This window comes from Choristoneura fumiferana, chromosome 22 (genome assembly GCF_025370935.1).
Source record: "Choristoneura fumiferana chromosome 22, NRCan_CFum_1, whole genome shotgun sequence".
Taxonomy (NCBI): Eukaryota; Metazoa; Arthropoda; class Insecta; order Lepidoptera; family Tortricidae; genus Choristoneura; species Choristoneura fumiferana.
In genome coordinates, this window is record NC_133493.1 from 9,438,266 (window position 1) to 9,454,856 (window position 16,591).

The 16,591-nt window shown below is 38.3% G+C and overlaps 2 protein-coding genes across 2 annotated transcripts; both read right to left on the minus strand.

The window, feature by feature from the left end:
* Nucleotides 1-437: 437 nt before the first annotated feature.
* Nucleotides 438-2,662, minus strand: LOC141440209 (uncharacterized). The gene is made up of 3 exons (XM_074104673.1): nt 2,184-2,662; nt 1,300-1,423; nt 438-501 (listed from the first exon to the last, which is right to left on the minus strand). Exons 1-3 carry the CDS (start codon nt 2,470-2,472, stop codon nt 438-440), a joined length of 477 nt encoding a protein of 158 aa, XP_073960774.1. The 5' UTR covers nt 2,473-2,662.
* Nucleotides 2,663-3,807: 1,145 nt separating this feature from the next.
* Nucleotides 3,808-13,686, minus strand: LOC141440211 (uncharacterized). The gene is made up of 9 exons (XM_074104674.1): nt 13,657-13,686; nt 11,609-11,832; nt 11,386-11,538; nt 10,482-11,277; nt 9,880-9,927; nt 6,754-6,810; nt 6,073-6,160; nt 5,669-5,791; nt 3,808-4,025 (listed from the first exon to the last, which is right to left on the minus strand). Exons 1-9 carry the CDS (start codon nt 13,684-13,686, stop codon nt 3,988-3,990), a joined length of 1,557 nt encoding a protein of 518 aa, XP_073960775.1. The 3' UTR covers nt 3,808-3,987.
* Between the last annotated feature and the right edge of the window lie 2,905 nt (nt 13,687-16,591).

A 16,591-nucleotide genomic window follows, 5' to 3' on the forward strand; every position in this document is an offset into this window, starting at 1 on the left:
AATAAAAATTTCTTCCCAGATAACTGGTTTTTTAACAGGAGGGATTTTTTCCTATAAGATAACCAGCCTGAGCTGGTTTTATCTGTACACTGCGGTAATTTGTGTGAGTGAGCTGGTTATCGTGCAGAAAAAAATCCTTTCCGTAAAAAAACTTTAGTTATCTGGGAAGAGTTTTTTTCCTTCTTGGCTGCTGGTTAGCTAACTTGGTTATCTGTGAGGAACAAAGAGTTGAGCCGTCATGCTTCCCCGTATCCTGCTTTTGCTTTGAGTTTTAAGTTTTTTTTGTGTACTATACTTGCATTGTCATTCCATACTACATATCCACAGCAAATCTCATTATTAGTCGATGCCATTAACCGTTGAAAGATGCCATATATAATCATCCGTTTTAAAGGTTTTTGTCCCATTCTGTAGAAACCTAGTATTTTGAATAGTACTTACATGGCGAAGACAGTTAGTATTAAACCGGCTGGACTCCTGAAAAAAAGTCTGATTTCCGGTCTGAAAATATAAAAAATAATCGTGAAATCCTACTAATGCCATAAATGTATAATGAATCAAAATCCCATGGCAGCATGACCTTCAAAGTCTAATTCAAAATATCTTTATTCAATTTAGGCTATAACAAGTAAAAAAAAACTACCACCGGTTCGGAAAAGAAAAGAAGGGAATCCTGCGGGGCAAGAGGGCAAGAAACCCAACGAGGTGTATTTTTTTAAACAGATTTACAATATTATTTATTGATACCTACGTATCTAAATATCTATACATCACAAGTATTTAACACTTCGTTATAGTAAAGGCTGAAAGTTTTTTTATATAATGGTTCTACACAGGCAAGTACTATCTCCAACTATGAAATTTGGATATTGAGCGCTTTGGAAAAAATCACGTATCAAACGTCAACAAATTTGAACTCAAATTCGTCGTAGTATAAAACTCAATCCCCACTTATTTATATATGTATATTATTTATATGAATATTATAAATACGAAAGTAACTCTGTCTGTCTGTTACGCTTTCACGTCGAAACCACTGAACCGACTTTGATGAAATTTGGTATATAGGTAGTTTGTACCCCAAGGTTCAACAAAGGATACCTTTTATTCCGGTAGAGCGACGAAGCGCGGCTAAAAGCTTCATCATCTGAATATTTATACGAAAGTACTCTGGTACTTTCACGTCAAACCACTGAACCGCTGATGAAGTATATAGGTAGTTTTACCCCAAGGCAACATAGGATACCTTTTACCGGTAGATCCGCGCAGACGAAGTCGCGGCTAAAAGCTGGTACTTACACAAAAAAACTCATCGCTGCAAAGGTGCTTGTAAAAAGCATGCAGAAGAAGAGGATGGCGAAAACTTTTCGGATAAAAGGGCCACGTGACTCTTCGCCTATTTCTTGTCCACTCGATTGACTCACTGTAAATGAAAAAAAAAACGGAAGCACCGAGTTTTTGTGTGGCATATATAGAGCACATCACTTAGTTTACAAGCCTCAGTTTCGTTAATATTCGAATAAGGGCCATTTTTTAAATTGATCAAATTTTATTCAGTTTTAACGTAATAATCAACTTAGTAAAGTTGAAAACCCTCATCATTTCAAAATTCAATATCTCAAAAACAGCTGGATAAATTTACATCAAACATAGCTGGACCACGGTACGAAAACTCGCTTTGACATAAAAGAAACTGCATCGAAAATGGTCCATCTGTTTGAAAGCTATGATGTCATAGACAGACCGAGCGACAGATAGACAGACAGACAGCTTAACTTATAGCACCGCTCTTTTAACGTTGGGGGTTAAAATTAGAGCGGAGCGGAGTGAAGCAAAGCTAACACGTGCAGGATCCGTGCAATTTCATCAGTTGTAATAAAAACTAACATATCACGTCATAATTTGCACCAGATCATTTAGACCCCGTCCAGACAGCGTCTTAAGCAAAGCTTATTTTTTAGACACAAGACAACAGATAAACATACTTATGTAGATAGATGCAAACATAAACATCCAAGACTCGAGACAAGCATTTTTTAAACAAATCCCTGACCGGGGCTCGAACCTTTCTCTAACTTTCTAAACAGGTTTTCTAACTACTAGGTTGCCCGGTCGCCAATTTAGTCGGGTTTGTTTCTATGCAAGTGCACCCATGGTCCAAACTGCTAGCTTAAATAACTTACTCATGGCTTGCACCCATATAACTCTGTTGCTGTACATATCGCCGTCATGTTCGTGCCGTTTTGGCCTACATTTCTTTCCTTTGCCAGCAATAACATAAACACCATGCAGTCCCTGATCTTTAAAAACTGCTTGCTTCAACTGTTCAGCCTCCGAAATCTTCTGTTCTTCAACACCATCTTCTATTTCAATTACAGTATCGTTATTTGCGTTTAAACTTTTCGTATTGGTTGGTTCATCGGTTTTATTCTCTTCAGACACATCGCTCGGTGTCTTTGTATCGTCACTCATTGTGAACCAGTTCTACTTGATATCTTTAGTCATTTGCAAATGGTGCATGAACATTTTTAGTACAAAGTTAAAACTATAAGCCTCAAAACGAATACAAACAAATAGTATATCAAAAATATTCTTCTAAATTAGTTAGTTGAGAAAAATCTCGAGATAGTTAAAACAATTCTATAAATACTTGTTCTAAATATGACAATTACAAGAGCTGTCTAATTTAATGACAGAGCATAATGATGAACATATGATGAATTCGAAAACGTTCTGTCAGATTTTTTTTACTAGGGAATAGACACAATATAACAAGTTTCCCTTGGAAAGGAAAAACTTGTTACACTGTGGAATAGATCTGTGGAATCCATACAAATATTGTAATGCGAAGGTGTATGCATTTGTGCGTTTGTATGTTTGTCCGTCTTTGTTTGTATTTTTGGCATAGAGATAGTTTATGGGCCAGAGTGACATAGACCACAGTGACATTCTATCCCGGAAAAATGCACAGATCCCGAGGGAACAGCGGGCGATAACCGAATCCCACGCGGGCGAAGCCGCGGGCTAAAGCTAGTCTGGAATAAAACATAGCCTACTTTTATTCCGATATTCCTACGGGATAGGGATAAAATCTCGAAACAACAACCGCTGGGCTTAGAGTCATGAAATTTGACCATGATTGTTTTTAATGTAACATAAATCTGCAGGTGGTAGGACCTCGTGCAAGGTCCGCCCGGATTGCTACCACCATCTTGCTCGTTAATCCTGTCGTGAAGCAGCAGTGCTTGCACTGTTGTGTTTCGGCGTGGAGAGTAAGACAGCCGGTGAAATTACTGGCACTTGAGGTATCCCATCTTAGGCCTCTAGGTTGGCAACGCATGGGCGGTGGTGATCTCTTACCATCAGGAGAGCCACTTGCTCGTTTGCCTTCCAGTCGAATAAAAAAAAACAATGAAAACAACGATTTAATTTTCGGGAATTTCCACGGGAATTTTAACTCTCTCTCTCTCTCTCTCTCTCTCTCTCTCTCTCTCTCTCTCTCTCTCTCCTCTCTCTCTCCCTCTCCCTCTCTCTCTCTCTCTCTCTCTCTCTCTCTCTCCCTCTCTCTCTCTCTCTCTCTCTCCCTCTCTCTCTCTCTCTCTCTCTCTCTCCCTCTCTCTCTCTCTCTCTCTCTCTCTCTCTCTCTCTCTCTCTCAGTGTGCGGTACTGTGCCGCAAATTTGACCATGATTGTTTTTAATGTAACATCAATCTGCAGGTGGTAGGACCTGCACATTGCACAGTGATAGAATTGCACCTTAATGGGACGCGACCTAAAAGTTTACAAAAGAGTAAAAAAAACAACAAATCAAAAATAAAAATCTTATTAGCAACACATTATTACCAAAACTTGTACAACTGCACCTAATATTATTCCAATTAATTGGAAATTCCAAGTAATAAAATCATCTTTACGAAGATGTCCATGATTGAGGTGTAGAGCATAAACGCTGCCAGCGCGTAGTCTGTCACTCTTAGTTGTATGGTCCTACCGCCCAATATTATTTGCAGGTCCATTATCAATGACTGAAAAACAATTAAGACTGAATTAAAACTACCGTGAGACACGATTCTGTTCGTCGAGTGGACATGTATCGAATATATCCGTGGTTCTTTGTCAAGGTTGCTTCGAAAAGGAATTCAAACACGAATAGAACACAAAAAGGTACGTGAGTGACTCGTGTATTTTATTGTAATAATTATGTCAATTATATAAAGGCTATTCACATGACGTATTTTTATTGGTGAAAATGCGAAAAAGCGTGTACACATTGGAGGTGAAAATGCATCGACACAAATTGTGGAAGGAAATTCACGCGATAATATTTCTGTTCCTTTTATTGAATGATTTCTTTAATGATTTAATCATGAATGAATGAATATTTAAAAATCCTTTTATTATTAGTTTTGAGATGTATTTACGTACCAAGACAGACATGACGGTGAACAGCATTAGAATGATGACGAGAGCTGGCTTCATGCCGAGCCTATACGTTGACATGGACAGTATGAGGATAACGCATAACACGCATATCGTCACGCCGAGAGCCACGAAATACAGAATGCCACTTGTAAAATCAAACTGAAAAAAAAAACAAATCTGAGGGTCTATGCACGCTTGTTTTGACAACGGTAGCACTGCTGAATGGAGGCCATTTCAGCTTCACTTCTTTATTTGTTTGTTTTTGTATTCTTTTTCATTTTGTAAATGTGTTTTTTCTTTTTTATTATGATTATGATGTGTTGGCTTAATAAACGTGGTTCTATTCTATTCTTTGGCAAAATTACGCAACCTAACTTCACCCAGATTACGTCTGCTGTTTCACATACTAGCAACACATTTGCCGAAATTACGTTACGTTTTGACGTGAGCTAGCTAGAGAAATTCGGTTAGTGCCCGATTGAAGTTTGTTTGTACGCCTGAACGTGTTGAATTTCTGTCGCGTAATTTCGGCGGCTTTGGTGTGCCATACTAGCTGAATACGTCAGAATTTATAATCAGCATCAAAACTTCGGTCACTCATCTCCGTTATAGTGCTTTGATACTGATTGATGCTTTAATACTGATTGATGGTTTGCCATCGGGTAAATGCGGAAAGCACGACTATTCATAAAGTGTCCAGCAACTATAGCATTTAATGCTAGACGTATTTGTGTCCAGCAACAAGAAAATTTATTACTCAATGTCAAAGTGCGGATATTTTATAATATTGTGAAACGAACTGTTATTAATAGTTGATTGACACTTTGTAACTACTAAACACGTCAAAGAGATTGAAAGTGTTTGGACCAATTGTACAAACAAAAAATGTTGTTTTCCATAAGAAAAAAACATATACATGACAATGAAGATTACGATTACTCCACTGTTAATAGTTATAAAGTAAGAAATACATTATTTAGTTCCCATCACGTGGCTATACTTTCTGTAGAAGTGCTAGTATAAAAGTCAACCCTAAATTCCACTAAGTATATAATAGTAGATTATTGTCGTGGCCTGGAAGTAGGCAATTGCTGGCTGAGTATGAGTATTAAACGGACGAGCTTGCTTGATCTTTTTAACTTTTTAATTTTTCGCTGACCATAAACTATGCACTTCACCTTCTGATATGTAAAGAATAATGTCAACTTTTACGGACATTTTTGAGAAAAAAATATTTTTCATTTACTTTGGTATGTGCCAGAATGACGCAGACAAATATAACAAGGGCGGTAGTCAATACAGAGTACATCAGAATCTGTGTTTTGAAGTAGACGCTGATTATAGCAGCTATTGCTGTCTGAAGAAACACCTGAAACAAAAAAAACACACATCGGACGAAGAGATCTCAAGACAACTTAACATGCATTTAAAAATTGAATCACTTCGTTTCCCATAATTTTATTAGTTACTAGCTGTTGCCCGCGATTCCGTCCGTGTAAAAGTATGAAAAATAGTTTACCTACATCCTATTCTCAGACCTACTGAATATACACAAAAAAATGATAAAAATCAATCAAGCCGTTTTGAAGGAGTTTGGTCAGAAATATTTTTGAGCCAAGTAGTGATGAATTGATAACTCATTCGACTTACAGCTAGTGCCAAACATGAAACGTTGCAAGGATATGTCCTCCCCTTTATCGAACAGCTCATGTAGAAGTACAGTCCAATCAATATGAATCTGAAAAAGAAAAGATTGAAATATTTTTGACCTCTAATAAGTGATTTTCCACAACGATGTTGTAGATGCGAAGATAGGTGTCACGAAGTGAACTGAACAAACCGCGGAGCTACTACAAAAATCGAAGTTCGTGTCGTGTTGTCCCTCTGACTCTTAAACTATTTAATACGAGAGTGTGAAGGACGGTAGTACTCGAACTTCAAATTCGAATTTCGGAGTAGGCCCTCAGCTTGAAAGCCGAGAGATTGTGCCACCAAAGTTGAAGTCACGCACACTAGAACATTCATTTCAATCATTCTCCTTTTATGCAATCAGTCCTATTTGTAGCTGTGTGTGTAATCATTCTCTTCAACTCTCGTGGCGCTACCTATACTTCAAAGCGCCCTCTATTTTATTCAAAGTTTAAATATGATCCCATAGGAACGCTTTACCGGTTCATTGAGTATCAGCAGATCTTTATTTTTCTGCATAGCTTTATCTAATTCCATATAGCCGTTATTGTCTGATTTAGTAATAAACATCTAAACATTTTCATAAACTTTCTCATTACATTAGTGAGATTAATTCCAAATAGGTAATCTACGAATACTTACATGAGCGGAAATAAAAAATATATTCCAGTTGTTTGCAAAAAAGTTCTGGCACTTGATCTGAAAAGAATAAAAAGCAATTTAGGAAATATTGAACTTGCTTTTCTTAATACTTTCTCGATAAACGTTTTAACAAATACCTAGTAAATAGAAGATTTGCTCGATCAAATATTATGGGTAGACAAACTAGTTACCTATACTATAATGTATTTAAAAGAATACGTAACAGTTGGAAAATAAAGATTCTTTAGTAGCAGGAAAGAAAATTTCAAAAGATCTAAACTGTAGCATAAGAGAGTGGACTAGTATCAATACATCTATTCAAATGAGGGCTAATCTGATAGGCTAAATATCGCTAGATGGCGTTAATGGGCTCCCTTTATCTTGCATAATATCGGTACTCCGAAATACACTTCGCATAACAGGTATCTCATATATTTTTTTAGCCGAATGATACTTTTTCATACTCACAACTTTGTATGTATGTATGTAAACTCTTTATTGCACATAAAAATAAAAATACAAATACACAGAGAGGAGAACAAAGGCACTTTGCATAATTATCAGTTCGAATAATAGTCAGAACATTAGTATCGCCGATTTTTATATGGCATAATGGCATAGCAAAATACTAGTTTGGACTGTATTTTCACGGAATTTTATATAGCGTATTTTTACATGGCGTAATGACATAGTCAAAGGAACTAACAGCTACCATAAGAATGGGTTAAGGTTAAAGTAAGGCCAGCAAAGTAAGCGTGATGTAACAGCAGCAGGGAAAGCGCCAGAACAGAACAGCAGCTACATAGTAGGTTCGGTTAGGTTAGAACTGCGACCACAATAGCGCGCGCGCCGAGCGAGCGAAGCGAGAGCCAGAGCCTTACTGCTGCCAATAAAGGTTAGGTCAATATAGAACTACAATTAAAACAACGCTGGGGTGTTTTTGACGCTTCAGCATTATACTGAGCATTTATTTTTGAATACCTTCATTATTTAAAAAGATATTCGTGTGTTTTGCTAAGTCAGGAATTCTACTTCATTTCTAACTCTACACTCATAATTTGTTTCTTGTCAGTTGCGCTTTGACGTTTTTAGAAGAAAATCACACATTGACAGCAAAACGGCTAGTATTAAATTATCCAAATGGTATGCAACCTCGCTAATATGTTTAACTGGCGCCTGTTGCAGTCGTAACTTTTAGACTGGGCGCAGTAAGGGATTTAAAAACACAAACTAATTTAAAACATAGTGTAATCGATTCTACTCTCGATTCTAAGCAAACTACTTTCTGGTTTTCAGTTATTTAACTAACACCTTGTATATGAGCCAATTGCAAACAAGACCGTTACCTCAAAAAACCTCACGATACTAACGACATCTAGTGATATTTCGCCTGTCAAAATTTGGCCCACTCTCCATACAAAATTACCTATTACGAGAGCCAGATTTTTTGCCGATCAGTATATTAAGATGGCTCTTATTTTCTAATGACTAGTTAGCCCCCGCTCCCACTTGTCGGATCGGATCCGTTTCATAGCTTCATATATAATGTTCTGCCATTGGAACATCCGATTAAAATCCGGGCCCGACATCCAACAAGTGGGAACGGGGAGGGTAGTATACATTTTAGAACTTACATAGATAATATGACTATCAGTGATATTATCGTGATAACAAGCATCATCAGCACAATGCTCAGAACGAATTGGACGAAGACATTCCGATCCTCGTTCTCAGGTTCATAATCCACTAGGGATCCCGTGATTACAATACAGCGTATCCGCTCTACTTGAGGAGCTGTAACACCCATACTAATATTATAAATGCGAAAGTGGGTGTGTTTGTATGTTTGTGTTTGTTTGTATGTTTGTCCGTCTTTCACGTCGAAGCGGAGCGACGGATCGACGTGATTTTTGTTATAGAGATAGTTTATGGGCCAGGATTAGTTAGATTATTTTCCCATAATCATTTTTTCTTTGCAGCAAAATATCTTTTCGTGTTTTTTCACGAATTTTATTTTTACAAGTCTGTTTTTTTTCATGAAGCTTATTTTCACATTCGCGTTCTTTTTGTGTCGCATTTTTCCCCAGTCGCGTTTTTCCCCAATCCCAATCGGTACAGAAACAGTCTCGACGAAGCTCCGCTTACGCGGAGCTCCTACCCTGTGTGGTTTTGGCCCTTCGGGCCGATGCATAACTAACATAACCTTAACCTACCTATGAGCCGTTAAGCCTGGTTGTGTGGATTACTAGTGGGGTACATAAGACTCGGTGGGAAACAGGAGCTCTGTGATACCAAGGCTCCATCAACAATGTTTCTGTGTCGATTGGGATTGGGGAAAAACGCGACTGGAAAAAAATGCGACACAGAAAAAACGGGAATGTGAAAATAAGCTTCATTAAAAAAAGCAGACTTGGACATATTGCCTTCGTGAAAAAAAGCGAAATGAAAATTTGCTTCAAAGAAAAAACGATTATCGGAAAATAATCTAACAAACCTGGGCCAGAGAGTGACAAACGAGTAGGCTACTTTTTATCCCGAAAAAATGCACAGTTCCCGAGGGAACAGCGATAACCGAATTCCACGCGGGCGAAGCCGTGGGCAAAAGCTAGTAACAGTCATAATTATAAAACACATTTTTAACGAACTCGAAGACGTTGACGGAATCATTAACCGTTTTTTCACTATATGGATTAATAACATGGTATTTTGGGTAACCGGTGAATGGAGACAGGTGGTAAGTTGTTTATTGTGACGTAATAACTATTATATATTATATATAAGGTTGTTGTTTTCCGGCTTATGATGAAGCACACCTAATGACACGATTAGCGAATACGATGATGGTAATGAACATGAAAGAATAAATGGATACTTTATAAATTAGCCGATCGAATTAGACCGTTGAAATGCCAATGAGCAAGCTATATAGCACGGAGAACAGATAGCCGTTGGTACCGAAAAGTTTTCGAATGAAGACCGCGGATCGGCAAGAGCAGCGTAGGACGTCCACTAACGAAATGAACGGATGGTTAAAGCCGCGGGTTCACGGTGGATGCAGGCTGCTTCCAACAGAAGCACATTCTACAGCTGATATGATGGTGATGACTTTATAAAACTTATACTTACGTATGAGGCTCCTTCTTTTAGGTGACGTTGGAGGTGCGCCTTGTCTTCCTTAAATAACAAAATAGGTGTTATTTTTTTCACATCTGTAGTCTGTACTTTAAAAGTGACTACGCGGAAACTACGCGGGATTAAAAGTGGCTTATGTCCCTCCTCGGGACTCCAACTATCTCTTCGAATTTCGTTTAAATAGGTTGAGCGGGTGCAGCGTGAAAAAGTAACAGACAGACAGAGAGAGTTACTTTTACAACTATAATATTTAGTAGGGACAAGCTGTTGCCCGCGGCTTCGCCCCCGTTGTAGTTTTCTGTATTTTCTTCCATAAAAACTTCTCCTGGCAGCAACGAACACAACAAAAAGAATTTCGGTGCCCGTTCCCGAGGAGGTTACTTTTTTTACGATTCATTTTACGATTCATTTTTATTGATATAGATAGATTATTTAATCGCTGATTTCGACAGTTGTAGTCCAATTTGATCTATTATTTATATTCGTATTAGATTTACTAAAATTCGCTAGAATTGATGGTTATTCCACTAACATTTTAATATTTTTTAATTCGTGTCATTCATAAGTTGGATAGAATTTTTCAGGTAGATACAAACCTTGTTGTGGGTAAGTTCCTTGAGCTGGATACGATCCCGGCCGAGCAAACGATCCTGAGGATTTCCGTGAACCTCGGGTTTGATATGATTCTCCGGGTTGATATGACCCTCGGACTTGAAATGGTCTGTGAGGTTGAGTACCTTCAGCTGGATATGTTCCTTGTGGTGGATATTGCCCATCTGGAGGGTACGGCATATCGGGTGGATTTGGTCCTTGAGGTGGATACGGTCCAACCGGAGGGTAAGGCCCTTGTGGTGGATTCGACCCTCGAGGTGGGTACGGCCCTTGAGGCGGGTACGGCCCTTGGGGTGGATATGGCCCTTGGGGAAGATACGGCCCATTTGGTGGATAGGGTCCTTGTGGTGGATATGGCCCTTGTGGTGTATAAGGTGGACGTGGTGGATATGGCCCATTTGGTGTATATGGGCCTTGTGGTGGGTATGGTTCTCGGGGCGGAATTTCTCCGCGAGTTGGATATTGCCCCTGTGGAGGATACTCATCTGGAAGATAAGGTCTTTGAGGTGGATATGGACCTGGTGGTGGAGATTGGCCTTGTGGGAATGAGCTTTGACGTGGGATTTGGCCAGGTGGTGGATATGGATCTTGTGGTGGCAAACCCAGTAGGGTTTGGGATTGATTTGCCACTTGAACTGGTTGCGGTCTTTCCGATGGATGTGATTCTTGAGCTTGGGGTTCTTGAGGCAGATTTGAACCGGTTTTGGGTGAATCTGGCCTCTGTGGCGGAGATACTTCTGGACTTCGTGGTGCTTGTGTTGGAGATGACTCCGGTACTTGCTGTGAGGTCAATTCTGGTCTAGAAGGTGATGAAGATTCTGGTCCTTGTATTGGTGATAGTTCTGCACCTTGTCGTAGTTGTGATTCCAATCTCTGCGGTGAGGATACTTCTGCGCTTTGATTTGGAATCGATTCATGCGTTTGTGGTTGATCTTGTCTAAGCAGTGTTTCTGCTTGTTGCTGTGCGTTCTGCTCTTGGAGCGGTTGTGATCCCTCTGGTTGATTGGGTTCTTGTGAATTTGGTTCTTCTGTTGGTTGCTGCTGTTGAGATGGATTCACTCGTTGCGATTTATCCGAAGGTTTTCCATCACTGACATTAAAAACAATATACTGTCTAACTCTCTTTGAAGCATTCCAAGAGTTACTCTCAACATCTAGCTCGCTTCGCTCTCCTGTATCGTCTTTTTCTTCGCGTAATACAGTTCGGCGTACATCCGTTTCTTGATCTTCAACAGCATGCAAATGAATGGTAGCATCAGGATTTGCTTGTTCAGCTGTATCGCTGTCTTCCTCAGTCTGATTATCATTTGAAACTTTGTTTTCTGAATCGCTCATCTAAAAAACGAATGGTTCGTTATTCACTGATAGTTCAAAAATCAAGAAGTTTATTCTGTAATATAAACAGTAGGTACCCTAAACATATGTTTAGCAATTGCAATAATAAGAGCTTTATACGTTGCAAATGTTTATAGGGCTTCATTTCTAAACAACTTACATGATAATATGTCGCAGGTCAAAAGAAATTAATCATACATAATTGAAAACTCTAAAAATTATCCCGTTAAATTAAATCAAAACCAAAAATCTTTCGGAAACTTCTTCGCCGAGTAAATAAGAAGTAAATATGACAAACTGTCAGTTTGTTTTTCTTTAATTCTGATGAAATTACAGTGGTCAGTGGTTTTTAGCAAAGGAGTTTTTTTGGTCACTATACTCGAAGGTAACCTCTTTGTTCTGTGAAGGTAACAACTCAGACATCGAAATTTAGGGGTCACATTTTTAACCTACTTAAGAAGTTCCTGCATCCTTTCTACATCGCATTCTTAAGCGAGCTTTAACAGCGCATTTCTCTTTCCATAGAACAGTCGTAGCCGTGTTGGGCTAGTCCGGCTAGTGATTTGACCCTATGGCCACTCAAATAAAGGATCGTGGGTTCGAAACCCGGCTCACACCTCTTAGTTTTTCAAAATTCATTTGCGAAAATACATTAAAAATTTAGCACAAGCTTTACGGTGAAAGAAAACATCTTGAGGAAACCTGCACAAACCTGCGAAGCAATTCAATGGTGTTTGTGAAGTTCCCGATCCGCACTGGAACTGCGTGGAAACTATGGCCCAAGCCCGTTCATTCTAAGAGGAGGCCTGTGCCCAGCAGTAAAACATATAGGCTGGGACTGGTATGATGAGAACGTAATATAACTCGCGTGCGTACCTACCGCTTTTGTATGGATACAAACGTGCATCGACGGCTCTTTTAAAAAACCGGCCAAGAGCGTGTCGTACATGCCCAGGATAGGGTTCCGTAGCCATTACGAAAAAATCAAATAATATTTTTCTAAGGATTTCGTATTGTGTACTGAATCTTCCAAGTTTAGGTATATTTTATACCTTAGGTTGCAATTTACTCTTAAACTACTAATACCTAATTCTCAAGCAATCTTAGCCGCTATAATTTTCCTTGTAATTTTGATATATATTTACTACCATTCTGAATTTTTTTCAAATTTTTCTACCCAACAGTTTAGATTTTAGAGGGGGGGACGCTCGATTTCAATGAAAATTTGCACTTTAAAGTTGAATATTTTGCAAACAGATCACTGAATAGAAAAGTTGTCTTAGCAACCCCCCAACCTATCCAACGATACCCCACAATATAGGGTTAGTCGAGAAAAAAAAACACCCCCACTTTACGTCTATGGGAGGTACCCTAAAAAATTTTTTAACTTTTTTTTATTGTACCACTTTGCCGGCGTGACTGATATGTATATTCATGTCAAATTAAAGCTTTCTAGTACTAACGGTCTCTCAGCTTACCCGTCGACAGACAGACGGACAGACATGGCAAAACTATAAGGGTTCTCAGTTGACTACGGAACCCTAAAAACGCGATGTGAAATGACCCTTATTAACAACCCCTGGCTCTTTTGCCTCAAACTAAAACAATAATTGCCCGTCGCCCATCGTTCGTCATTTCGTAATAATATCCATGACGACCTCTCAAATTGGCACTCCGGCTTATTGCCCCAGTTCTGCCGTAAGCTATAATTGGATTCATTTGGCTATTATCGTGGACCATTAAGAGAGCGCGATATGTTTAAGGCTGCTGCAGAGATGCGACTTGATAGACATCGATGGAGAGAGATTTAACTTACATATTTACAAAGTTTTTATAATTTAAAGAGTCCGTCATGTTGATCATACTGTCATGCTGCTTCCTAAGCCTAAGGTAACTTAAATTATGCTACGCTATGTTTTACCATGTTTTACTAAAGTGCGTGGTAATTTTATGCGACAAACGCAATGCGTTTGACGCACATCAATTTGCATCAGATAATCTAATCGCCAAACACTAACTTACGCGATGAGCGCGGCGGCAAGCGCATGTTTGTATTTTTTTTTATGCAGTATAGTTTTGCGTTTGGCCACAATCACGCCTGATGGAAAGCGAGGATGAGGCATACGATGGAGCATGCTTGCCTAGTAAATGTTCATTCACCCTGGACTTGACCTGGACCTGGAATTAGATTAGATTGTAATTAGATATATTTTGATGCTTTGCATTTAACACAGCGTTTATCGCATAAAACAATTGAGCGCTTTAATTATGATTGGTTCTGCTCACATCTCCTGAAACACCCAGATTAAGAATAGTTGGCCTCAGTGAGTTGCTGTTTACTATGCTCATGTCAACTCAAAGTAGGATATCGTTACCAGATTTTTCGTGACCTTCCAGTTTAAGACGACATCTATTGGGGAGGATAATATCCACACATTAAAGTTTCTATTCCACTTACTTGTTATTCGTTCTGTGGTCAACATCACCGACTTTAACACTAGTTTGCTTTGAAACTCGAAACAAAAGATCGCTTTTCTTTTTCCTTCTCCTTTGAATCTCCAGGAAAACCAAAGAAGGAAAACAAAGAAAACCGACTAGTCTGACGTTACTGTCTACGTATCCGTATGCTTGCGGCCACGCTAACTGCGCTCGGTCCACTTAATCTAGCTACTCGCCTAACTAACGCTTTGTCGCGCCGAAGATGTATCCGATTTCATTTTTCATACCTTTTGTCTCGTTCCTGCTGGCTCTCTTTGTCTAGTTAATTGCCGTAATTTTGCAAGCAAAATTAACTGATTTAACGTCTGTTTTTGCTGGCATTGCTGGATTTCTGTTGTATATTCTAACCGTATAAGTAAAGACCAATGGCGTGGTGTGAATATTTTCGCTAGACAACCCGGAAAAAGAAAGAAAGAAAGAATAAATCAATTTGCATAAACTCGGCGCAATAAGAAAAATAAATTACAAAAAGATCTTGTTTTGTACGCTGGAGCTAGGGATTTACAGTGTACGGTCAAGGACTAATTCATATGTGGGATGTCCCAATTTTTGACAACATATAATAAATCGAAAACCATTCGGAGAAATAGGCTTTGTGAAGCGTTTTCAGAAATCAGATTCCAAAAATGTGATAAACTGAATTAAATAAACAAAATTTAAGTAATGACCCTCATTTGACCCCTGCAGTGTCTCGTCACAAAGGCAGTTATAAAGCAGGTCTACACTCTTAAGCAAATTGACAGTTTGAAATGTTGCTGTCCTGCTTATAATAGCAAAGAGTGACAAAGATAGAACTTTAATCACATGATGCGCACCCGGCTTTAAACAGTTGTCATTTATCGTAAAGTCCGAAATGTATACGAGTATTTCCGATGTATTTTTACAAATTAAATTATTAAATTACTACGTGCATGTAAATACAATTATCAGATTTTAATAAAAGATATCTATTTATTATCACACCATTAAACAAACAGGAATTTTCGAAGCTAAAAGAAGAGAAATAAATAAAACTATTTGTCATGGTTCATTTAGGACTCTAAGGCGTGCTTGAATCAAATTGTAATGCCACAGATTGTGTTATGTACGACCTGAATTTTTAAAGGCAATGGAACGTGGCTGTCTCACTGTGACGTCATCCAGCGTATTTCGTAAAAAAAAATATAAAAAATTAAATACTCATCCAAATTCAAAATCAATGAAAATGGTATCTTAAAATGTCTTATTCTTTCCAAAAATAAAATCTATATGTGCAACCAATTCACAGTAAACGTCATAGTGAAATCGTTTTAATTAACAAGGAAAATTTTAATGCCTTTTCCTTTGAAAAGGTTTCATGGTGGCTCATGAAGACCTTGAACGTACCTACTACGATCACTGTAAGATTACATAATAACAGTTTTGTGAATTTTGGCGACAAAAAGTAGCGTGCCAGGCCCTCGACGAATATATTCGTCTCTGGACATTTGCGAGATCTGCCAGTTAATTTTATTGGTAGGTTCGCGAAACATTTTCAATTCCCTCTTATTGAAATTTATTGTCCTTTGAAAATCGTAAAATAGGGCCCAGGATTCAGTTTGCATGGCATTAGAAATGATAAAATTGTACCCCTGACGAGGCGGAAACGTTTTTAGCATTTTTTCCTTGTTTACAGGTGTTTGTAGAATTTTATTGTTCGTACCTTGTTTGTTTCAATTTATTCGGAAATAAATTCTCTAAATATTCTGCGTGGTTTTCACTGAATTGTAGATTTGATAAAAATAACATTTTTTTTTGTGTTCGAACATGATATTAGGTACATTGTTATTTGCGCCGCTTCTGTTGTTTTTAGAAAGCAATAGCAACACTAACAAATAGCTAACATCTACATAATAACGGGCTAAAATAATCAGAAAGCACAGAAAGTCAGTCATCTTCGCGGTCAGGGTGCTCATAAAGATTTGAACATTTTTTTATGGAAAATATACCTGTATTTTTTGGTTATAGCAGTTTACATTTTAGGCTTATACTATACAGGATGTCTCTGACCATGGGGTTTTAAATTCATGGTTCGATTCTACTCGCGTAACTAAGCTACTTTCGTTTTGTAACATTTTTAAATGGCTTGAATTTAGGTAATTTATTGATCATCAAAGTTTAATCGGCCATGGCGGCGTTATCGCTGTCTCTGTGTATGGACCTTTAAATAACTTTTAACATGTATTTGACATGTCTTTAGATAAACATTTATCAATGTGCTGTCAGTTTTTTTATTGTATCA